This window comes from Macaca thibetana, chromosome 9 (genome assembly GCF_024542745.1).
Source record: "Macaca thibetana thibetana isolate TM-01 chromosome 9, ASM2454274v1, whole genome shotgun sequence".
In the NCBI taxonomy this organism is placed as follows: Eukaryota; Metazoa; Chordata; class Mammalia; order Primates; family Cercopithecidae; genus Macaca; species Macaca thibetana.
In genome coordinates this window covers 87691384-87717926 of record NC_065586.1, presented here as the reverse complement: position 1 = coordinate 87717926, position 26543 = coordinate 87691384, and the positions used below count along the sequence as shown (strand labels likewise).

Genomic DNA, 26543 nt, shown 5'->3' with positions numbered 1-26543 from the left:
TCACCTAACAAAAAATTTACTGAGGAACACTGTGTGCCAGATATGCTAGGTGCTAAGTCTACTGGTATACAAAGCAGATGTGAAACCTTTCAAATTATCTGTGAAGGATCAGTTTCTTTCTAAATTTCCAACCCATTGCAAGTCAGTATTTCAATGAAAAATAAGAAAAAAAAATACTACAGCAATGTCTTGCTACAAAAGTTTTTAAAAGTTTACCCTTACTTTTTGTATTCGTATCTCCATGGGTTGGTAACAATATCAGTTTGCAGACCAATCCCATCTGCAGATCACACCTTTGTATAGCGCTGCTTTATAGTAAATGGGCATACTGCTTTGAGGGGCTCTTTATATATTTGTGTTACGGAAATGACAGCTGTGGGTGGGTGACAAGGTGGAGACAACACTTCTAATAATAATGGCTTTATGTGAAGAGCAGTAATTAAGTATTTTAGGTCATAGGCTGTCTAAACTAGTCAGCACAAAAGGGTAGGAGACACAGGAGACAGGGAAAGGCATATTACAATGTAATTTTATAGAAGTCTGACAGTTCTGGTGAAAAATGAGTACCACCACTATACTTGCTTCCTCTGTCACTCTAGTCCTGTAATAGGACAGGGCAGCAGGTAAAGGCACAGTCAGAAGTACTGATCGTAAGAGCTCTGGGAAATTTGCATGTTTCCTTGGCTCATCAACCTGCAAACAACTGGATCACAATAAACACCTGAGACTGGCATGCATACCTGAAACAGCAGCAAATACTTCCATATTACCCTAAATGAAGCAGACACACATAACTGCTGAAAGGTATTTAAAAGCCAAAAGATTTAAGAATTATCTGCACCATCATTCTCTTCTTATAGAAAGCAGGGAATTGATCACACACAACGAAACTTAACATACTGAAGTCTAATATACACATGCGATTATACTTTCTTTTAATAGCAATAAATACCACTAACTTTGAGATTTGGAAACTTATAAGAATGTTTTCATATGACACAGAAATAAAAATACATTTCTTTTTATAAGTTAAGAAGATTAATTTCCCAGGAATGAGCTTTAAGGTTTACCAAAGTTGTGCTGAATAGATTAAATGTTGAAAGCATCTCACAGCTACTTTCATTTTAATGAGCAAGTACAGCTACAATATTCAATATTTCAAACTTCAAACTGCATTATTTATCACTATTAGACTCAGAACTACATTGTTTTCCTGCAATTGTGGTTTATTGTAATCTTAATTCATTTTCTCAAAGACCATTCAACACATTTATACTATTCCAGTAATTACCATGCTACCCAGAAAAACAAGTGAACAGTTTTATTAAGAATTAAATGAGGGTATGGAATGTGATACAATACAAGTATGACACTGAAGATGGGTATAATAGTACTACTTGCACAAAAAGTTAAATTTCACTTCAAAAAAAAAAAATCACAAGACAAAAGAAAAAGCAATTCCATCATCATAAAGTAAGCTATTTCATGCAACGTACTAATACGCCCCCTCCCCCCAAAACCCCAACTTCCCAACAAACAAAAGCTATCTGAAAATACTGCCATGCTAACATATGAACCACGGTATATTCATTCATGGAAAAACACACTCATTAAGCAATTGATTAGATGAAATAACACAGTTTGCAATATTGTAAACTCACAGACCACAATGATTTCACATGAAAAGCAATTTCAGATTCACTCATAGGGTGAGTAATATGGGCTACATAGTTGAGAGATAATGTAAATATAAACCCCATTAATTCTCTCATTTTCTTCTAATTATAAAACCTGGAAGCTTAGATAATCTGAAAAATTCATATAAAATTTGGCATACTCCGCTTGTGTTCCAAGAAATGACTTTAGGATATTTATAATTATTAGAGAGCTGTATAAAAAGCACTTCAAGGCCAGGATTTGACTTCTTAAATAACGATCATAATTTACATCACAGAAACAACTCCAGAAATGCATTTACTCTGATCAACTCTTATTCAGGACAAGGAACATGATTTTCTAGCACTTTATGTACAAGTTACTGCAAAGGGCCAGTTAATTTACAGACTGAATAAAATGTAAAATAAAGGTGAACTGGTACAGAGAGTGATGGGGAATATCCTCATTAAGTGAGTAAAGATCTTTCCTCGACTTTGAAGGGAGCTAGAGTCAACAAGTAAAAGAGATTGCCAAGCCGTTAACGGATGTATGTCTCTGTAACAAGATGCTTAAGCTTGCTTCCTGGAAAACAGTTTTATATTAGAAAATAGGAATGGCATTTTATGGGACAGCATTTCCTTCTATAGCTGCCAAACTGAACACAGGCCTGGTCACCACATGGTGCACAAACTGAGAGCGTATTTCCAGTTGGGCATAATATCATGGAGAGAAAACCCAGGAGCAAGAAGCACCAGTCTCACTGCACTTGCCCATTCAGGAGGCCTGGAGGGGACTGAGACAATACATTTTATAGTTCTGGGTTAAGTTTACCCATGATGTATAGATTGGCTACAAACACAGCAATAAAACCAAGTAAAAAGAACCAGAAAAAAAATACTCAGGATAAAAAACTACCCAGTCCTGTTTGTGATTTTTTTTTTCCCCTTTTAGATTTAAGGTAATTAGAATAGATTGGGAAATGATTTAGGATTACCCTTCCCACCCTGGAAATGTAACATCCTACTTATGTTCCACAAAAAGAACACAGTAATTGTTCAACAGCAAGATTCAGTTTCTCTAAAAAACAGGAGCACTTTGCTCTAATTTTCACAGAATGACTTTAGAAAATTTTCCAACATGAGAGCTAGAAATTGAGGCCAGTAAAGAAGCTTATTTAGTAATCAGGACCTGCCATAGTTAGAGCTCTTTGGAATGTGTCTTACACATACAAAGATATCACAAATTAAATCTTCAGCATATTCATAAGTTCTTAAATGAGAAAGATTTCTAGTGACAGGTAAAGGCTCCCATCAGCAAATTAAATCTGGTAACTCAATCTTTCCCAAGTAACAACTCAACATAGCTTCTGGAATCAAATGTAAAGATCACTCAATCATGACGATGTAAGATGAAGCACAGATGAACAATACATATGAAAAAAATTTTGTAAACCGCTGCAGTTCTAAAACAGATTTATATTACAAAGCAATGTAAATAAATATTGGGCTAGTACAAAAGCTCTTATTTACAGTTTTACAAATGAAATTGTATTCAGTGTAAATGCTGTGTTTTAAAGAACACAGTATTGTATCAGTAAAATGAGTTCTGTTGAGGGCATTACAGTTTGTTAGAATCAATGCATAACATATAAAAGGTTCAAGTTAACTCTGTTTATAATTTAGTACAGACAAACCCAGTTTAACCTGGAATGGCATCTGTTAAAGTGCTGAAAAAACAGGAAATATTTAGAAAACACTGTACATTATTAAAGCTTTATCAAGTCAGAATGTTAAACTTCGTTCACATTTGTATCCTTTTGCCACAGGCCTGTGGGCAAGATTTTTTTTCAGCAAAGGAGTAAAAGGTAGAGGCCACTGCTGCTTTGATGATTTTAGGTTCAGTGGAATTAGTTTCTTAAAATAACTATCCATCAACCATACCTTCAGGCCTCATAATCTGGTAAGTAATTAAATACTCAGGATAAGCCTGGAAGAGAAAGACAAATTCAAATAATGGTACACAAATTTTCCTGAAAGATAAATAGACTTTCTGTAAGTATTCCTAGTCTTAGGGAGGAGGTTCTAAATTAGTGTTGTAGATAAGAATCATCTAGGGACATTTTCTCAAAACATCTTTACCCTGACTACAGTTCTTTAGATTTTCAATCAGCAAGTCTAGGAAGGATACTAAGTTCATGTCTGATTTTAGTAACTGAGGTGATTCCGATACCTACCCCCAGTTCACAACACTGCTCTAGAACTACTTTTGGCTTTCACTGAGCGCAAAACACAATTATATACTTCTTTGCTACAGACAGGCTGTTAAATACAAGATTTCAATCATAAGAGCTAAAAAAAATCTGGAACAATTGACAAAATTTGAATAAAGTCTTGTTTTTAGGAATTTACAATTGAAATAGTTAATGGTAAAGGGATATGCCCTGCAACTTACTCTCAAACAGTTCACAAAAAAAATGTACAAACACACACACAAGGAAGGAAGGAGTGAATGATAAAAGAGAAAAAAGAGAACAAAATATTAACATTTAGGAAATCTAGGTAAAGGTTATAAGGGAATTCTCTTCACTATTTTTGTAACTTTCCAAATCTGAATTATTTCCAAATAAAATTTTTAAAAAATCCAGTTAAGGTAGTATGTCTTGTCAAGAGATTAGTAAAAAGTTAAAGTATGCCTCTCTAGCATTTTTGAAGATGAACAAATAAAACTGCATTACCTGTTCTCCTCTGTAAATAACATATTCAGCTAATGCTAGGCCATTTACACTGGGCCGACCAGTGACTGAGTGATGACCTGGAGGAGAATGTGCCATTTTCATTGCACTGAACTGCAGGAAAGACTTTCCCAAGGTTACCCGGCAAAAGAGCAGCTGCCTATAAAATGAAAAGGAAAAGATCACCCTGAAGGCAAACGTGACACATAAATATGACAATGTGTGGACACGGCATAAGTTTTAATAAATACTTATAATTGTTTTTATCATTTTACCCCTAAAAGAACTTTTTAAGAATGTCTTCTATTACTCTTATTAATGAAATAATCTGTCAATTTAGTTAGTCCTTATTTTAACTATAAAACCTGAAAAAGGTAATAACCTTATAGAGATGCAGACTCTACCACCTTGTTTGTGTCTCAGCAAAAAACACAAGTCAATGACAAAGTGGGATGGAGAAGGTTTAAGGGTCTTCCATCAAGTGGCTTGCAAAGTTGGACACATATCTAATTAAGTCTAGTTGATTTTTACCATCAAAATATATTTGAAATCCATTTACTCTTAATTCTACTGTCACTATTAAGTCAAATCACTGAAATTTTCACCTGGACTATCACACATTGGCTTTCTAAACCAGTCTTCCTGTTTCTTCTCTAATTCCTGTCCAAACCTTTCCCATCCAAGTAATTAAAACAAACAAAAATTAGATCAAATCACTTTTCTGCTTAAAACCTTTTAGAGGCTGCTCACTGTACTTGGGAGAAATTCTGTACAATGGCTTCAATTTCTTGAATCTCATTTTATGTTCATTCTGCCCCATGCACATTAGTTTTCTTTTCTTCACAAAGGCCAAACTTCCTTTATTAATGGTCCCCATCCATATAATTTTCTCCATCACTGGAATGGGATCTATTTTACCACTCTTCCACTGGCTGATACCCACTCAATTTTCAGACTTCCCCTGAAATGGTACTTCCTTAGATAGGTCTCCCCTCACCACCAGTTTCAGTAGATTATCCTCCTACTTCTCTCAGGCATGTGATTGGCCTTTCTTAGTTTCAAACAACCTTTTAGTATTAATGTTATTGTTTCCTTTTAGAAGATAACAGGAGATGTCAGTAGACCAGTTGATGGTTCTATCTTCCAAAGAAAAGGGAGGTGTTAGAATGTTGCTTATTACTAATAATTAGAACTATTTATCCTTCAGACCATATATGACAAATAAAAACAGCAGTGTTCAAATTTACAAAATCTCAGGAAATTACATGCCTCCTAACCACTCCAATTTATGATCTAAAATAGAAGTGAGCGGGAGATCCTACACAGGAGAGCCTACTGTGTACTACCTATGCAGTCCTAAATTTAGAGGGATAACAGTAAGAACAAAACAAACACAAAGAAAGAACCTGTTTCCCTCCATGACTGCAATTCTTCAGCTTGGAAGTCCTTTGAAATCGGCTGGGAAGCTTTAAAAAACTCTAATATCCAGATCATGCCCCAGACTAATTACATGAGATTCTGTGAGGGTGGGACACAAGCATTAATAGCTTTTTAATGTTCCCTGGATGATTCCAATGTGCTGCCAAAGTGCAAAATACTGCTCTAAGGGTTTTTTCTAGATCAGTGGTCAGAAATACAGCGTCACATCTGGGAACCTGGTAGAAACTCAAATTCTAGAGCCCCACCCCAGATCTACTAAATCAGCAACTGAGAAGGTAGAGCCTAAGAATCTGTGATTTAAACAAGCCATCTAGGTGATTCTAATGCATGCTAATGCTTGATAAACTACTGCTCTATATATTCATTAAGTAGTGCCCTGTTGAATAAATCTCAGGAATTAATCTTACTGGATTTTTCAAATGGCATAACTTTTTGCCTATAAGGATTTTTTAAGTTAGGGACAAATTACTTAAATGATTTTTAACAAGTGAGTTAGAACAGGTAATTAAAAGTGGAAAAAAAGTGCAAAGTAGTTATTTGATTATTATTTCCTTTCGAAAAGGATCATTGTTTTAATTTTAAGTTCTTATAGTAGTATTGCAAATTGAAGATTAGGATCGTATCACAGTGGAAGAGAGGCTCAGGCACTGCGATCAAATAATTAGACTTGACAAATAATGCCATTTTAGCATTTGAATACTAGATTTTTAAAGAGTCCACAGAGTCCTACAATACTCAAGGGCTACAATAAAGCCTCTTTCATGCCTAATGTTACTTTCTACTCAGTATGCTTTAAGGCACCAGATATTCTAATGATTAGTCAACCAGGTCAAGTGCTTAAATTATAATTGGCCCATACGGATCATTTAATAAATATTAGCTATTATTATAATCGGTGAGAGGGCCAAAAGCAATCTAAAACATGCCTAGCGGGGGGTGGGATAGCATTAGGAGATATACCTAATGTAAATGACGAGTTAATGGGTGCAGCACACCATATGGCACATGCATACATATGTAACAAACCTGCACACTGTGCACATGTACCCTAGAAAGTATAATAAAAAAACAACAAAAAACATGCCTAGCTTGCATTTCTAAGGCTGTCCAACATAATGCTTCGCCCTCAAAAATGTAACTAGTTCTTATCTGATTATTACCAAAATAAATGAGAACAAGTGATCTCTTACCTGTGGCAAATGTAACAAGATCTGTCTTTGTGAACTGGACACCCAGTACCGCCTCCAATTCCATATACATATTGATTGCTTTTGGAAGAGTTTTCAGCAAAATAAATGCCAGCTCCAAACATGCCACCTATGTACGCATGCCTTTCATCAAAGCCTTTGTGGATAATTGCATTCACAAAAGGAGACCCTGAAACACATATAGATGGGTAACAACAATTTAAAATTTATCTTAGAAGTAAAAAACTAGTTTCTTAGAAATTGAATTCTTAAATATACAGCCCCACAATAATAAAACCAAAACGAAAAAGGGTAACAAGTTAACTGTCAGCCAGCTTACTATTTTAGAATAAAGAACTGCTAACATCAACTAATGTTTCTAATAGAGTGCTGGTTCATGTGCTATAATAAGGACACAGATTGAACTAGAAAAACAGATTACTTGAAATATCAATGTAAGAGTTACCAAAGGCCGGGCGCGGTGGCTCAAGCCTGTAATCCCAGCACTTTGGGAGGCCGAGGAGGGCGGATCACAAGGTCAGGAGATCGAGACCACAGTGAAACCCCGTCTCTACTAAAAATACAAAAAATTAGCCGGGCGCGGTGGCGGGCGCCTGTAGTCCTAGCTACTCAGGAGGCTGAGGCAGGAGAATGGCGTGAACCCAGGAGGCGGAGCTTGCAGTGAGCCGAGATCGCGCCACTGCACTCCAGCCTGGGCAACAGCGTGAGACTCCGTCTCAAAAAAAAAAAAAAAAAAAAACAAAAAAAACAAAAAAAGAGTTACCAAATGCCAGACTGCAAATCCATAAAAATCCAACACCAAGAGCCTCATAATTCACTTTAGATAGCAAAGCTAAATGCAATTAGGTCTTTTTTTTTTTTTTTTTTTTTTTTTTTTGAGACGGAGTCTCGCTGTGTCGCCCAGGCTGGAGTGCAGTGGCGCGATCTCGGCTCACTGCAAGCTCCGCCTCCCGGGTTCACGTCATTCTCCTGCCTCAGCCTCCGAGTAGCTGGGACTACAGGCGCCCGCCACCACGCCCAGCTAGTTTTTTGTATTTTTAGTAGAGATGGGGTTTCACCGTGTTAGCCAGGATGGTCTCGATCTCCTGACCTCGTGATCCACCCGCCTCGGCCTCCCAAAGTGCTGGGATTACAGGCTTGAGCCACCGCGCCCGGCCGCAATTAGGTCTTAGAATGATGCCTATGCCTGTGTGGTTTGTTTTTAGATATCAAGTGGCCCAAGTAGACTTTCACATTCTTTTTTTTTTGAGATGGAGTCTCACTCTGTGGCCTAGGCTGGAGTGTAGTGGCATGATCTTGGCTCACTGCAACCTCTGCCTCCCGGGTTCAAGCAATTCTCCTGTCTCAGCCTCCTGAGTAGCTGGGACTATAGGTGCACACCACCACACCTGGCTAATTTTTGTATTTTTAATAGAGATGGGGTTTCAACATACTGGTCAGGCTGGTCTCAAACTCTTGACCTCAGGTGATCCACCCACCTTGGCCTCCCAAAGTGCTGGGATTACAGGCGTGAGCCACCGTGCCTGGCCCCACTTTCACATTCTTATTCTCTTTCTTATACCTCTTCTCTTCTATCCTTCCACTTTTGCCTTTCATCAATTGCGATACAAGGTTCTATCTGCAAATGTGGTGCTTTCCCTCACCCCCTGCATATTGACTTCCCTTCCCTCTTTCCTTGGGAGTGGAGTAGAGTGGCGGATGGAAAAAGTCAAGAAACCACAGCTAATTCATTTATCAAGATCATGTTCTCTGTCCACAGAGAGGCAGGAAAATATACTGAATTCTACTTTACAGAAATACAGATGAATAGAATCACTTTTTGAATTAACTTGGGAAAACCAAAATTATTTATATTACAAATTAGAAAAACCACATTATAACCATCACGTTAACAGATAATAAATATGCTCTGTGTCAAGAGATTATCATGATAATTATTTAGGGTTTTGGAATAAGGAGTGCAACATGTTTAGATACTGCACATGAATCCATTCTGTTATAGCCTTTCTCCCAGGGTATTATGAAATTTACTGTGTTTTAAAGAACTTTACAGGTCTCTAAATTTTTTCTGCAATCAAGGACAAATGAAGAAATAGACTGGAACTACTATGGGTAATGTACTTGAAGGCCTCGCAAATACTACATTAATATATTTAACTTTGCTAAAATTTGAAAGACTAACCAACACCTGCCAGCTTATAATACAAAAAAGTAGAAAATTCCAAGAAGAATAAGTAATTGTGCTTTCAATTTAATTCTATGGTTTCAATTCTACAGTCATTAGAAACCTCTACAGGTTCAATAACAATGGCTGTTGTCAAATTGTGTGGGTTTGATACTTAGAATCAAAATCAAATAGGATGTATATCTTCTTCTGAGGTGATTCCCAGGTCTTATTTTTAATTCAATCAACTAGTTAAAACACAAAATTTCTTAGAGTGACCATAAGCAAAATTTACTATTTAAAGAAAAAAGGAAAAGATAGTCAACACTCTCATTTCTATTTTTTGTTGTGGTAATCTTATTTAAAAACAATCCATTATAAAATACACAAATTCAAAAGAAGTTGAAAACATAAATGTAAAAGTTACAGAAATACTAGGTTTATTATAAAAGAATGACATAAAGAACATACAGGCTTATTATTATTTCATATCTGAACAAAAAAAAACTATCCTAATGTGGAGAACAGTGGTAGAGTCGGTAGGGAGGAATCTTACCATGAAATAGCATTCGTTCATTGGCATGGTTGTGGTTTTCTTCAGAAACTTCTTTTCTCCGGTGAGTATATCTTTCCCATAGTTTCTTGTTACAAACCTTCTGAATCTATAAAAAATAAACCAGAAAAACCAAATCTTTAAGTATTACTTACTGACTTCCTCATCTAAACCAAAGATGGGCCATACATTTAGCTAGAAGGTAGGCAAAACTTTTCTCTGAAATATAAAATGTGTTATTCTAATCAACTAAAAATACTTTGTCCCAACCATAAAGTTGGAAGTATAGCTACATTTTGAAGATTAAAAAAATTCAAAGAAAAGAAAGGCCATATGTGAAGCTCAGGAATACTGTTAATTTATTAAAACACTTCCAGTCTCATTAACTTAAAACTATTACAAAAACACCTCCAAATCAGACATGCCGAGTTTTTTCTGTATTAAGTACTAGAAATTTCAAGTATCCTTTTTCCCCCAATGTATCTGTCTCAGAGTGCCATATTAATCTGTTTAAAATTAAGAATATTTGAAATAGTGTCCCCCAGCCCCCAACACATACACAATTACTCCCTCGACCTTCTAATTCTGAAAATTTTTGTCTGCAAAAGATTTTAAGGTGGATGTTAGTCTCATTAGGAGTATTTCTAGGAAAAAAATTCACAGTACTAGCGTCGTTTCTTAGCTGTGCTTAAAGATGCTACAGCCCCCTGCTGGTTCCTAGAGCACACCTGGAAGCTGATGGTGTTAGTCTTGGCTCAAATAACGCAAAATATTACCACAGATGTAATCAAGGACCATAACTGTCACAAATAGATCTCATTTATGCATTAAAAAGGAACAACAACAACAAAACCCTGTGTCATCACTGAAAAAATTTTCATTAAACACTGCATGAAAATACCTTTGTTAGAGGAAGAAAACAGTGTTATCTTTCTCAAATCCAACTACTTTAGAAATCAAACACACAATCTCTCTCCTGTTCTCACTCCTAACAAAACTCCACACATTTTGTTAACACTTGTAGACAAAGCGGACTTGACTGAAATGTACCTGTAGTAGGCACGTATTTCTCTGATTAAATATTATACTCATACTATGTTATGAAACAGTAATACAATACAGCTGAAAGATTTGATACTGTTCAGAGTTTAACATTTGTGTATTAGAAAGGCATTTGCCACACTTTCATTCTAACTTTATGTCTTATTTTTACAATTATTAGGAATATACTGCATCAATGTAGTTAATACAAATTCATTATGCATGAAGTATGGTGTGCAGTTTTGATTACTATAGTTCAAGAAAAACATAATGTTGAAAAAGTTCCTAAGAAGAGTAACTGAAATCAGTAAGATAGGACAGTCACCAAATGACTCAAAACATTTTAAAAATATATATTTTTTGGAAAAGATGAAGAGAGTACTATTAAAATTTATAAAAAGGTAATATATTTGGGGACTTTCAGAAACCTGTAGTCAATCAGGATAAAAAAACAAGCATTGTATGACTATAAAGATGGTATCTGCCACAAAAAAAATTCAGCTTTGTTACAGTAGAGTACTTTAACAGTACTTTATATTATAAAGTCTTGAACCTATAGTATTTAGCAGTACCCCAAGATAAAGCATAACCCGTACACTTGAATATGTTCAACAAGAATTGAATTATCATCAGTTATTAAAAATAGCACAGGGATTTGGAGAATATTAACCTTCCAAGGGTATCTTCTTCCCCAAAATAGTCTCTGATGCCAAGTCAAGAACTTACCAGGCTAGACAGATTATATTCTTATGAAAGTTACTTATGGCTTCAGGCTTTGAAAACTATGGTCTCAGAAAACTTTACTTTCACTAATTTATTACCTTGAGAATATTATATCTGTTGAAGATTCCACCTGCATGACCTCCATCTCTGTGCTCTCGAACTGTACTTTGCATCTGTCAGAAAAATGGTTTGAAATATATGTGCATTAGCATTTGTGTATTTTCTGATTTGGGGAACATGGTTCTTGACTCATCTGATTCTACTTTTGAGAATACAAAACAGGTTGTAATATTTTTGTTATTCAAAGAATATGAGGGCTGGGCATGGTGCCTCACTTTGGGAGGCCGAGGCAGGTGGACTGCCTGAGTTCAGGAGTTTGAGACCAGCCTGGGCAACGCAGCGAAACCCTGTCTCTACTAAAAATACAAAAACAAAAGCAAACACAAACACAAAGAATATGAGTCTTATAAATTCATGAGTAATATTTTCTAGAGACAGTTATTAATCAGCTTGAAAACAGCATTTATAGGTGAAAATTATATAATGCAAACTAAAGGAAGAAAAAGAAACAAGAGCATACAAAGTGAACTAAATATATAAGGCCAACCTACTATTGAAGGTATATGAACATACCTCTTCCTCCACAGACTGAAACTCTTTATCATCAGGAGACAGATCTATGAGAATTGTTCCACTACCAGAGGTGTTCAAAGTTAAATATGGGTTAAGACCTATGAAACAAAATTTGAAGGTAGAAAAATAAATTGCCAATAAACAATGAACATCAAAACCAAAAATAACTACCTAATTTTTCTGATGCTTACTACCAATTTTTTTTTTTAAACTTTTTTTTGAGATGGAGTTTCGCTCTTATTGCCCAGGCTAGGCTGGTGCAATCTTGGCTCACCAAAACCTCCGCCTCCTGGGTTCAAGTGATTTTCTTGCCTTAGCCTCCTGAGTAGCTGAGATTACAGGCATTCGCCACCACAACTGGATAATTTTGTATTTTTAGTAGAGACGGAGTTTCTCCATGTTGGTCAGGCTGGTCTTGAACTCTCGACCTGAGGTGATCCGCCCACCTCAGCCTCCCAAAGTGCTGGGATTCACAGGTGTGAGCCACGGTACCCGGCTGCTTACTATCAGTTTTAAAAAACGTTTTATATTGTGATAATTTAGATATTTTCTAAGGCTGAAAGTACAGAGTTCCTATGTCCCCTTCACCCACTTTCCCCTAATGTTACCATTTTATATAACCATAGCACATTTGTCAAAACTTATTAACTAGGCCAGGCGTGGTGGCTCACGCCTGTAATCCCAGCACTTTGGGAGGCCGAGGCGGGCGGATCACAAGGTCAGGAGATCGAGACCATCCTATCTAACCCGGTGAAACCCTGTCTCTATTAAAAATACAAAAAATTAGCCGGGCGTGGTGGTGGGCACCTGTAGTCCCAGCTACTCAGGAGGCTGAGGCAGGAGAATGGTGTGAACCCGGGAGGCAGAGCTTGCAGTGAGCTGAGATCCAGCCACTGCACTCCAGTCTGGGCGACAGAGCAAGACTCCATCTCAAAAAAAACAAAAAAACAAAAAAACAAACACTTATTAACTAAATTATTGACGTCATTTTTTCACTAGTTTTCCCCATTAATGTACTTTTTTTTGTTCTAGGATCAAAACCAGTACACACATCACAATGCATTTAGACTACTACTTTTTGACCTGACAAGTTATAAGGGGTTTTGTGGAAATATTTCAGAAAATCTTTCTCTTCTTTATCTCCTATTCTTAATGAGTTTGTAACACATTTTCTTCTTCAAATTACTTTCTTTACTAACTATGCAGTCTTTTCAACATTTAATCTTTCTTCTTTGTAAATATGAGGAAGAATTATGACAGAAACTTGCATAGCCTCAGGTAATTTTAAATCACCCCAGAATGAGAAATTCATAGTTTACCACCTATTGAATGTATATTCTGTCCCATAATATATTGTTTATCTCAGCAATGAATTTATGGTGTTTTCCAAATGTCAATGATCAAGATAATCATATCTATTTTTGTATCTTTACTCTTATAAAAGTTTTTTAAACGGAATTTTAAACAGAATTTTCTAATTCCTTTGGTGTATTTGTAGCACAACTCTCTCCTTTAATCTCTACAACAATATCTCCAACACTGCTGTTTTCCCATGTAGGGGCCAAATCCTTTACTGCTGGGTTAGTGCATGGAACTCTGCCTCTGGAGACGAAGAGCACTATTCTGATTCTAAGCTATGGTCTGAAGAACAGGACTACTACCAACATGCCAATGCTAATAAACACTTACAGAAGTGGCTGAATTGCAATAATCTTTATGGATTATGAAGAGCATATGGAGAGTATTTTATAGAATAAAGACTGTGACAAATGCTTGACTGAGGCATCTGCAACATATACAAGATGTTTATCAATACTGAAAGATCAGTATGGTACTAGTCATCTATTGACTTGATGCACGGAATAATAGGTAAGGCTGTTAAGATAGGTCAGCATGATAAGAGTGTTAGAAAATCATCATAGGCAGCTACCAGTCCCACTTTGCAAATCAGGTGTAAGTATGGAATCCCTGTTGGTTGACTAACATCAGATTGGGGGAACAAAAAAGAATCTTGGCTTTGAATGAACATAAGGAAGATGGTAATTTTATGTAAGAAAGTGACCCTGATATGCTGGATCAGACACAGCATTTTGTCTCATGACGTTTCTCCTTATCCAAGTGGAGCTGGATGTATCAGAGTGACTACAGGACCAGAGGTGGCATGGAAGTACCTCTGCCATTTGGAGGCAACGTATCCATTTCTGTCATTGAGCCTTTCAGCTTTTCAGTGCAGTTCTAATAGCTATGATATGTTTAATATACAAATACTGCCTGTTTTCCTTTTCTACCCTGCCTCTTTCCTAAAAGACTCTCGTTATCCTGGTACTCCAACGTATTTTTTATCATACCAGATCAGTATTATTCCAGTAGAGTCACAACGATGGTCTACAACTGAGGGTTCTAGTTCCTCATTTTTAGTGCTAATTATATTGTATACTAATATTTCAGGAAATCATGGATTTTTCCTCCTCTTTATCTTATAAAAATTTGTCTTCTATACTAGAAACAGCCAAGACCATATTGCATTTTAAATATCTTATCCTAGTTCCTATCAGGCAGTAAAATACATCTACCTTCAACTGAGCTTATTCTAAAATATCAGTTTAAAGTATTCCTTAGCTTGAATCATCTATGTTTTTAGAGGTGCTCTTATTTCTTCAGCGGTGGACCCCATCCTGGCTAGCATACATTCTTTCCTGAAAATACCTTCATTTTTACTGATGGAGGTTTCTCTTTAACCCCAAGTGTACGGCCAGGATGTTCAATTATTGAATATTATTGACCCCAGGATAAATCACTCCCTCAGTTGAACAATAAAGTTACATGTGGTTTTGACACTTAAAACAATTCACCTTTTTATACACAGACCTGGTATAAAGTGTTAACATCTGCTGAATAAATGCAATTTGCATTTTCCTTAAGCACCAACATTAAGGAGAAATAAAATTATTATTCAACTTTGTTTTGTTCAATTTCCTCAGTTGCAACATTATTGCTTTCAAGTATTTTCATCCCAAGCTCTTACAAATTTATCTATGTAAGAGATTTAGTACAGTACTTTGTGGGTTAGCCTGAACACTTAGTTATTATCTATTATATTACCATAAGAAATGAGATACCTAAGTTTTGGACCTTTAAAATAATAAAATTTTAGAGCTAGAACAACTTTAGAAAATAATCTCAACTAACTTCCTTATTTTCAGGAGCTAAAACAATTCCCAAATTTCTGAATGGTCCAGAAGTTTTACTTAGGTTCACATTGTTAAAAGCAAGCAGCAGCTCAGTAAGTTTAAGTTAGTAGCACAGCTAAGACTTGATCCCAGTTTCCTGAATCCTAAATTAGTATTCTTCCTATTAAACAGATTCTTTCACATATATTTTTAAATTATAACTTAGTACACTGAGGGTTGCCTTTAAGCAAACTGTTAAATTGACAACAGCAATTATTACAATAAAATACCTTGTTGTCCGGAGATAAGTCTCTCAACTCCTTTAATTAGTTTGTGCCTATGTCCGTAAGCATTGATTCCAATCTCCTTCAGCTCCTTGTGCCCCATCTCAACTAATACATCCAAAGTGATCTTACAAAAGAGGAGGAAACTACTTAGAATGCTTACTTATTTGGCGGACATTCATATATTGGTGTTTTCATAATATATAAGATTCACACATTTACTCCAGATTATTTTAAACATTTCAAAAAATATTATTTCCATTTAGCATAAGAACCTGAGCAGAACGAAAATGCGAAACAAAAACGCACTTTCAAATTAACCACATTCAAGTATTCTATTTTATCTTTTCCATAATACTTTTCTACCATCACTCTACATCCAACCCTATTTATACAATGTCTTTCAATGGTTCCTTCTGAGTCTGGACTATGCCAAAAGGTACTTGTGCATCACTGTTCAAAGTAACCCTTTTATCTTTAATACAGTAATACACTATAGCTTCATGAAATTGAAGCCATTCTTAAAAATCCTGTTTTACTTACACACGTTCCATGAAGCATTCCCCGATGAGCCTAGGTCACAGTAATCTTTTCCTTCTTCAAATTTCTGTTTTTTTTTATTTGTTTTTTGAGACAGAGTTTCACTCTTGTTGCCAAGGCTGGAGTGCAAAAGTGCAATCTCAGCTCACTGCAACCTCTGCCTCCCGGGTTCAAGCGATTCTCCTGCCTCAGCCTCCCAAGCAGCTGGGATTACAGGCGCCTACCACCATGCCCGGCTAATTTTTTGTATTTTTAGTAGGGACAGGGTTTCATTATGTTGGCCAGGCTGGTCTTAAACTCCTGAACTCAGGCGATCCACCCGTCTCAGTCTCCCAAAATGCTGGGATTATAGGCATGAACCACCGTGCCCAGCTCCCTTCTACAAATTTCTAAAATCTATGGTAAAACTTGAATTTTCATATGTTCTTTTTTTTTTTGAGACAGAGTCTTGCTCTGTCACCCAGGCTGGAGTGCAGTGGTGTGATCTTGGCTCACTGCAACCTCCTCCTCCTGGGTTCAAGCAATTCTTTGCCTCAGCCTCCTGAGTAGGTGGGATTATAGGCACCTGCCACCGTGCCTGGCTAATTTTTTTGTATTTTTAGTAGAGATGGGGGTTTCACCATCTTGGCCAGGCTGGTCTTGAACTCCTGACCTTGTGATCCACCCACCTCAGCCTCCCAAAGTGCTGGGATTACAGGCATTAGCCACTGCGCCCGGCCATATGTTCTTATTCCACTTCCATAACTACACTGAAAGTCCCTTAGAGTGCAAATCTACAGTAACATTATTTTCTGAACAACAACAAAAATCAGTAAATGTATTTTGACACAGTACTTTAAACTGAGACTGCTTAGAAAAGCCCAGATATGGCTGGCATATTCACATATCTTCCCATAGCAGCTAGAAAAGTGTTAGGCTTAAAAGAGATAACTGAATAGACAGTGCTCAAGGATAACTTACTTCAAGAACTGAATAAGCTAAACTTCCCATTCAAGAAAGCTATTTTACCATTACTACATGAGTCAATTGTGTGCTAGTGAACTAAATGGAAGTTCCAAGGTCAAGCCAAATTAGAAGGCTGACTGATGTCATTTCTTAAAAATCATTCTCCCCCAATAGCTTACATGGTTCAGCTCATTTCAAGTATGTTCCAAATTTTCCTTGAGTTTCCATAAACCACTAATCCAAACAATATGATTCATCTACTCACCTGTTCTCTCTCAAATATATCCATTAGGTGCTCAAGTCCAAGATTCCTTACGAATTGAGTTATGCTAAAATCTACTCCTGGAACTGGGAAATAAAAAAATCCAAAACAAATGGAATTTCACATCAGAATAATGTATTTCATTCATCACTATAACAATAAAGTCTTGTAATGTTACTATATATGAAGAAATTATTTTTTCAAAAACAAATATTAATAGCCACTTAAGATACAATACTGAACAAGAGAAAGCTATAAAATTTCAACATTAGAAATAAGGTAATCAATGGGGCAGTCTCAGTACTCTCATTTTTATTTTAAACTTTGTTTTTAATTGCATCTGTATTTTTAAAACCAGTTTTCCTATCTTTCAGGATGTAAGCTACTTCACAAAAAAGTTTATAAAAACAAGCTCCACATTGTTGCATAAGGTGAGATGAATTTTAACAGAAAAAGTTTACATCTAAAAAGTAGATTAAGGGCTGGGGATGGTGGCTCACGCCTCCAATCCCAGTACTTTGGGAGGCGTGGCGGGTGGATCACCTGAGTTCAGGAGTTCAAGACCAGTCTGGCCAAAATGGTGAAATCCCTCTCTACTAAAACTACAAAAATTAGCTGGGGGTGGTGGTGGGTGCCTGCAATTTCAGCTACTCGGGAGGCTGAGGCAGGCAGATTGCTTGAACCCTTGAGGCAGAGGCCGCAGTGAGCCGAGATCGTACCACTGCACTCCAGCCTGGGCGACAAAAGCAAAACTCCATCTCAAAAATAAATACATACATACATACATAAATAAAGAGTAGGTTAGTAGCACAAGACTCTTCAACTCTCAACTTGGAAGGAAGAAAGCAACACAAGGCTAAACCTTTTTAAGGCTATGTTAACTAATTTGATACTAATACCTTGTATTTAAGGTTAAAAATGACTTTTTAGTATCCCAAATGTCAAATATGGGGCTACAATACCAGTTAGAAAGTTATTTTTGTAGAATGTCTCACCCTCCTTTTTCTCCAAACCGGAAGCACCCTCTGTTCCACTTGAACTAACTACTGAAGACAGTTCTGAAAAACTCCCAGATAAGTTGTCAAGACTGCTGGCTGCAGAAAGGCTTGATGGGCTAGATGGACCTGAAGAGAGAGCATCTGCAGTGGCTCCTGGGCTTCTCACACCATTGAGCACTTGAGGCTTGTAACAAGAAGGCAGCGCAGAAGGGGGCATGGCTGCTGTCAGAAGAGCGCTGACATCATCTGCCTAGGGTACGTGTCAGAGACAAAATCTGCCATAAGCAACTTTTAAAATGCTATTATACCTAATAAAATATATTTCAAAATATGACAAAACCCAGCAATTTGTGCCAGGATTTTCACAATGGAGGATTATTCATTTTAAAAAGTGAAGCAAAGAGGTTAATACAGGTCAAACATCCCAAATCTGAAAACTTAAATGTTGACATGAAGCTCAAAGGAAATGTTCATTGGAGCATTTTGGATTTCAGATTTTGGGATTGGGGATGCTCAACAGTAAGTATAATGCTTGAGTATAATATTTCAAAATCTGAAAAAAAAAGTCCAAAAGCTGAAAACACATCTGGTTCTAAGCATTTCCGATAAGGGATATTCAACCTGTATCCAGCTAAACTTATTAAAATATAAGACATAACTGAGAACATCTCTTCCAAAATACATATTATCAAAACACAACCTAAATATGGCAAAGCATGAAAAAAACCCTAATTCTGATATTGTGACTGAGAAGCACAATGGATTACAGAAATACCAATCTTAAAAGGTAAGAGATTTTAGTCATATTGTAGTTATTCTGAAAGAATTCCACCTACACAGAACTTTAGAAAACAGAATTGTTTGTATTTCCTGGAAAATATTCAGCAATGTATTTGTTCCTCAAAATTGAAAGTTTGGAGAGAAGGTGGGTAGAAAAGACAATAATTTTAATCAAATCTGCTAGAATGGGGCCGGGTGCAGTGGCTTATGCCTGTAATCCCAGCACTTTGGGAGGCCGAGGTGGGCGGATGGATCACTTGAGGTCAGGAGTTTGAGGCCAGTCTGGCCAACGTGGTGAAACCCCATCTCTACTAAAAATACAAAATTATTCGCTGGGTGTGGTGGCGCATGCCTGTAATCCCAGCTACTTGGGAGGCTGAGGCAGGAGAATTGTTTGAACCTGGGAGGCGGAGGTTGCAGTGAGCCCAGATTGTGCCACTGTACTACATTCTGGGTGACAGAGCGAGACTTCTATCTCAAAAAAAAAAAAAAAATTCTGCTAGAATGGAAAAAAGTCCTCACATTTATAGGTACATTAATTTGTTTAATCGGTAATATGTACTATTCTTTCATAACATTCAACTAATATTCAGTAAGGAGTATATCAGTACTTGTTTCATAGTCATTTGTTCTGCCTATTCCAGTAATCACCTTTCTTCTCCCCCAGTCTATGCATTCCCACTGTACTCACAGTTTGTAAATGACATTTGTTTATAATAACAGTACCACTTATTGAGTGCTTTTTATGTACCTGATACCATGCCAAAGACTTTAAGTAAATTACCCCATTTAATTCTCATACTAACCAGATATATTTTACCCCTATTTATAGATGAGGTAACTAAGCTTTGGAGGTTAGGCAGTTCATAAGATTGTACAACTTAAATGGTGGAGCTGGAATTTTAGGCCCAGTATGTCTGACTCTAAAGCCCTTGTATGTTCTCTAGAGCATTTTGCTTCATTGTCACTTAATTATATCTGGTCGACTAACATATGGGTGGAATGAATTCCAAATGTTCACTTTTATGGTAGTTTGGAGCTAGAAAGATATTTCCCTGAAGAGATAATGTTGTAAATATGGCTGGGTTGTTAGCTGGCTGAGAAAAATCTACTTAAGCCCCAATGCAGCTGAACTACCTCAGTTTCTTATTGTAATGTGGAACAATGGAATCTCTCTCAGTAGAAAGCAGTCTGCAGAAAAGATTCCCCTTCCTTCTCATCTCAAAAAGAATTCCTTCTTCCTTTCCTTTCACTGCTCTAGTCAATGTCCTCAGTGGTAGAGGCAAGAGAGGCATCTGCTTCAGTGCCCAAAGCAGAGGTGGAAGGTTCAGCGGAAGCTCCTACAACTGCTCCATGCTCCAGAGAGAGGGGAAGGAAAACAGGACCTCCACAGGAAAGTGGATAATAAGCTCGTTTCATGAATGGTTAAGGCAGGGTGAGAAACAAGAACTCTGGGATGAGGCGGTGTGGGAGGAAAAGGAAACTCTATTGGCAGCAGGCTTTGTGGCTGCACCTTGGGGGCAATGTTCCCAGTTGGGGCTGTGTGTAAGACCCATGGTCTGTACCATCTTGCGCTGTATGCACTGTAACAGCATTCTCAGAGGGCCTGGGTCTGGTTAGTTACCTAACTAACGTAAGCAGTTATATCATGTACTTCTTTTTCCTATTTCCAAAATACTCAGTATATAGTAACTGACTGATAATTCTATTCTACAGAAGAATAATTATATTACTTTATAATTCTATTATATTTGAATACTAAAGAACTCTTACATTAAAATCAGGCTAAAAACCAGATTTTGCCATTCACATTGACTACAAAAACATTTTATAACAACATCAAGTGAATTTTAAAAAGTAGAAAAGCATTGAGATTTTTCAAAAAGCCCATCACTTACTGAAACTAAATCTAAAGGTGTTTGTCCTTCCTGATTTTTAAGAGTAGGGTCAGCTCCATGGGCTAGCAACAAAGCACAAAGCTGTGTTCGTCCCTTTTGGGCTGCTTCGTGCAAAGGTGTGAAAGCCCATTTGTCCGTGGCATTGACACATGCGTTATACTTTATTAGCAGAGCTGCTACATCTACATGCTGTAAAAGAAAATACCCATTAGAGTCTGAAATATTATTTTGTCATACTTTACTTTCTTAAGAAGAAACTAGTTATGTACCTACTTCCACATTTTCAAACTTACTCTGGAAATGAAAATTAAAACTCTTTCCCTGCTGGAAATGAAAATTAAAACTCTTTTCCCCCAGCATCACAACTTATAAATAACAGTGGACATTTCGATAACTTGAGAAACTATCTAGAAAAGAGTTAAGAATTCTATTTAGCAGGAAACTAGACTAATATGACTTTAATAATTTCTAATTTATTCAAATGTTATAACTACTAAATTTATAAAGCAGCAATCTTCCTCAATTAATCAAACTATACCACTGAAGATGGTCAATTCTGAATGTAACATTTGGGACTATAATAAGTCAGGAACAATGCGTCTGAATCTGTACAGATTCCATCTACCCCTTTGGTGCCCCGGTGGATTTTCTGGGTACCAACAAACACAATCACCAACATCTCACTGAAAATAAGAGACAGGTGTTAAGGCAGATAATAAAACAAACAACAATACGCCGCATATCACACAGCAAGCTTAGAACAGATTCAGAACTGAAATTTGGAAGTTATTTAACTTCTTCAGCTCTCCCATTTACTTCTCTGTAAAATGAGAACATCAAACTAAATTCCATTTGAGCTGCAATACTGACTTTCACTTTAAAATTCCACAAAATTTTAAAGGTAACATGGAAGAACTTACCCCGTAAGACGCTGCATTATGTAAAGGAATAAGCCCTCCTTTGTCTTGGGCATTCACATCGGCTCCGTGTTGTAACAAATACTCGGCAACTTCTAAATTATTATAACCAGCTAATTTAGAAAAGAAGTAAAATTACTTTACTTGTTTTTTCTTTTTTAGTCCTATGTCATAATACTTCCACTTGTTAATATAAAAAAGTCACTATATGTATACATATATGTATGTATGTATTTATAAGGCATAGACATTACTGAAAACATAAAAGAGATTTTGTATAAATCTGAAAGAGCTCATTGGACTCTATTAACAATTTACCTTCTGGAAAACATTTCCCCCTTGCCTCAAGTTGGAAGCTTTTCATGTTATCTATCAGTTTTGTGGATTCCCAAAATTATACTGACTGATTTACTTGTATCTTTCCTATGAAGACCTTCCTACCGAAGTCTCTGCCTTCATAGGTGTTACATACCACTTCTGGAACTCAGGGACATGAGTCTCAGGGGCTGCAAGTCAAAGGTTTGCAATCACATACAAGTCAAACCAGAGTGGATCTCAGAGTCCCCTTCCCCAGAAGGCCACAAGAGCATGCTTTTTTGCTAGAGAGAACTCAGCGAGGTACACATCTCTGCAAGTCTGGTAGAGGAACTTAGGAGCTGCTAAAGCCATGAAATAAAACTTATTTCTATTGTAGTTTTTATCCTTTTGCTAAAGGATTTAAAGTAAAAGAATTTAAAAAGATCAAGAAAAATAAAATTATAAAACTACCATAAAATATTACACTAATCTAAAAGTCTTTCCAGGTCTCAAGGTATGGTATTTAACGCTGCAGAAGTGGACAAATATTTTGTGCATACAAATTATTTGTCACTTACAAAGATAACTTGGACACAGTAAAGTGTTCTAGATAAGCTACAAGAAAGATATAAAAGCTAACATAAATATGCACAGCACAACTTCCAATCAGAGGTCAAGTCATATTTTGTCTTACATTAACTAGAAACTCCTGATAGCCAGTGCAAATAAAGCTTTTTCTCACCATGTTAGCATTTGTGGCTTATCACTTCCAAAATACTTGAAAGACACATAGAGTAATTGGTTTCTTTGGACAGTGAAGTCTCAACTTATATGGAGTATTTAAAGGTAAAAAGCATATATAACACCAAGTTATAATACAAGACTGAAATGAACAGAATAGATTTCCATCTCCCACATTACACGAAATGGCAGAAATATTTGCATTATTTTTTCTTGCTTTTTATACCATGTTTAAACCATGCATATTTAGACAAACTTGTATGAGTCCACTGTGCCTATGATGGAACTCCGCCAAGGTATTAGCTATAGCTCAGTGATTTTAATGATTTCCTAACATCTGTAATGCAGCTGAAAAAGTTATTCTGAAACCAAAATATATTGTATACTTGCACTGAAAACAAAGGTACATTGTGCTAGTTTTATGAGTGAAAACTTAGAACAAATGTTATGAAATGAATTGTACCCTGCAAAATTCTTATGTTGAAACCCTAACCCCAGTACTTTGGAATGTGACTCTATTTGGAGATAGAGCCTTTAAAGAGCTAAAAAAGTTAAAATGAGCTCACTAGGTGGGCTCTAATCTAATCTGACTGGTTTCCTTAAAAGTAGACACTAGAACATATAGAAAGAGACATCATGTTCCATGGGAGGACACACTGAGAAGGTAGGCAAGCCAAGTGGGGGCTTCAGAAGAAAGCAACCCTGCCAACAATTTGAACTTGGACTCCTAGCCTCCAGAACTGTGAGAAAACAAATTTCTGTTGTTTAAGCCACCCGGTCTTTGGTATTTTGTTACGGGGACTCTCACAAACCAAAACAATAAATAACTTTGGTGAGAGGCTTATGTAACTTCTGAGAATTTTGATATATATATATTTTTTCCTGCTTGTGCTTAGCAGCTATCATCAGGAAGAATAGAAAGCTTTAGCTTTCTATAAGGAAGGCTGGCTCAAGTAGGCATATTTTTCAAAACTTGTTTATCAAAGGTGATACCAATAAAATGATGATCTGGAATAATGATTCCCAAAGTATATGGGGACTGGCAGAGCCTACTTCAATTGTTCTTACTGAATGTAACGTACTAGTAGTAAAGTGAACTTGAACTCAGCTAGTAGCTTCAAGTACGGTTGTCCTGTACAAATATACTAAAGAGTATAATGGCGGCATTAGAAGATATTTGATTTGAATTTTTATTTTTTTTTATTTTTTGAGACAGGGTCTCACTTTGTTGCGCAGGCTGGAGTACAGTGGCACAATCAAGGCTCATTGCATCCGTGACCTCTTGGACTCAATCTTCCACCTCAGCCTCCTGAATAGCTGGGACTACAGATGTGCGCCAACACTCCTGGCTAATTTTTGTAATTTTTTATAGAGGTGAGGTTTTGCCACGTTGCCCAGGCTGGTCTCAAACTCCTGGGCTCAAGCAATGCTCCTGCCTTGGCCTCATAAAGTGTTGGGATTACAAGTGTGAGCCACTGCGCTTGGCCTGATTTGAATTTTTAAAGTTTAGTTACAGAAAATATTTCATCTGGGTAAAATTAATCTCAGATGTTACCAGCCTAAATCTGCGAAACTTCATTCACTTACCTGCTAAATGTAAAGGTGTTGAATGTCGGCCTTGGGTATCACGGCAATTTACATTATCAGGAGAGGACAACTTCTTCACTCTGGCTAAACAACCCTTCTTGGCAGCATCTAGCAAAGCTGCATCTCCCCTAAGCAGATCTTGAATATCTGTATCTCCATCTTTAACAAGATCTAAAGGAGTATTTCCATCCCTGTTTTTTTTTGTAGGGTCTGCACCATGCTAGGTATGTGAACAACAGAAAAAAAGGGAGAAATGGCCTAAATGTGCCACTGGTCGATGAGAAAATAGTCAATGTAACTATACCAAAGAAAAACTAAATTTATATTGAGACTTAAAGGTTAACATCACTGTTACTAATGTTTATACACAGAATTATTATAAAAAGAATACAGAGGAGTTAAATATTACTGGATTTTTCTAATGCATTAATGTAGTTAAAATTTTAAACTACATTCAAAATAAAGTCACATTTCATTAAAAATTAACTTTCATGTTATACTATTTTTACTTTTCATGAACATTTGAATAAAGTATAAATCTCTGTATTCTTGTTATTGTAAAATATCCACTGGTATCTGTACTGAACCAGTATCATCCATTTTAGCAGTGCTAAATAAACCTGGCTTGAAAGTAAATAATTCATCAAATATTTTCAGGTTAAAGTAACAAAGAGAAAAACTAAAAATAATAAGAGAACTATCACATGATAGCTGGCTGTAGACAAAAATAACTCTAGGTGCTAGTAAACATACTTATGGATTAAAATATAAAATAATGTTTATGACATTTATTCTAAAATCTAGGTACAGAATTAGATAACATTGTTTCCCATCGCTCACTAGTTTAAGTTTATGCTAGAATTACTTAAAAAACTATAAACATATTCTATGTAATTCATACTGTTTACAGTTAAGTATTTAAATATACCTGGAGCAGAAGTTTGCAAATTTCATATTTTCCTTTTGCTGCTGCTTCATGTAAAGGTGTAAATTTCCATAAATCAGCTACATTAACTACTGCTCCATGTTTAACAAGAAGTTCTGCAACTTCATAATGTCCATAAGAACATGCATTGTGCAAAGGTACAAGGCCTCTGAAAAGTAATGAATGAACAATAACGCCACAGAAGAACATGTTTTAATTTAAATAATTGCATATAACTGATGAAAGATAATTCTTGAACTACCTAAGGAATTATACCGATTATACTTTGTAGAACCTAAATCTATTTAAGGCAGAAAAAATTTCTTTTTTGGTGAGTCAGGGGAGAACATTTAAAACATGTTTTAAATGCAGACTATAACATTCACCCATATATGCAATGTCGAGAATTGCATATTTTTAATAAAAAATAACTTCAAGATAAACTGGAAGAATTCAAAAATCCTCCCTGAAAACTGAAAAATTTACCACATTAAAGGTCAGTATCACACTAATGTTGTAATGTCCTTGGCCATTATAAAATTCCTAGGCATTATGCCAGTGAAGTCTTTATATGAATGCTAACCATATAAAATCTTGATTGAAATTAAGCAGCTCTATTTAATATTTAGGCCAATGTTAGGAAACCGGCTTCCTTGAAAAATAAAACAGATTTCCAGGTTTTCCTAAAAAGGTCAAGTAAAAGTAAGGAAGAGAGTCCATAACAATTGTTGGCATTTACCCTTTATCTTTAGCATGCACATCAGCTCCATGCTGTAGCAGATATTCTACCACGGACACTCTGTTATACCCAGCTGCAAAATGAAGTGGTGTAGACTGACGCCCTTCAATGTCTCTGCAGTTGACACTCTGAACAGTACACAGTTTCTGAAGGACAAAACACAACATACGTGATACTACATCTACATATTCTCATTTCTTGTTTCAAGTCATTTAGTAGGAATTTTCAAAGTGTCTGACTTACTTTCTTGTCTCATTAAGACAGTATTCTCAGAAACTATTTAGTATTTTTTTTTTTTTTTTTTTGAGATG

General features: G+C 36.3%; 1 protein-coding gene across 2 annotated transcripts in view; it reads right to left on the bottom strand.

Annotated features, from left to right (window-relative positions):
- Positions 1–1306: 1306 nt before the first annotated feature.
- TNKS2 (tankyrase 2) overlaps positions 1307–26543 on the bottom strand; it is a 66734-nt gene continuing 41497 nt past the window's right edge. For both annotated transcript variants that reach the window (XM_050805678.1, XM_050805679.1), the window contains 14 exons: positions 26233–26378; positions 25497–25662; positions 24569–24788; positions 21947–22056; positions 21027–21215; positions 18346–18598; positions 17354–17436; positions 15610–15730; positions 12150–12247; positions 11615–11689; positions 9756–9861; positions 7018–7204; positions 4391–4547; positions 1307–3642 (listed from right to left, as the gene is read on the bottom strand). In XM_050805678.1, the coding sequence (XP_050661635.1) occupies positions 3580–3642; positions 4391–4547; positions 7018–7204; positions 9756–9861; positions 11615–11689; positions 12150–12247; positions 15610–15730; positions 17354–17436; positions 18346–18598; positions 21027–21215; positions 21947–22056; positions 24569–24788; positions 25497–25662; positions 26233–26378 (1974 nt within the window). In that variant the 3' untranslated portion in view covers positions 1307–3579. The remainder of the gene's footprint in view (positions 3643–4390; positions 4548–7017; positions 7205–9755; positions 9862–11614; positions 11690–12149; positions 12248–15609; positions 15731–17353; positions 17437–18345; positions 18599–21026; positions 21216–21946; positions 22057–24568; positions 24789–25496; positions 25663–26232; positions 26379–26543) is intronic.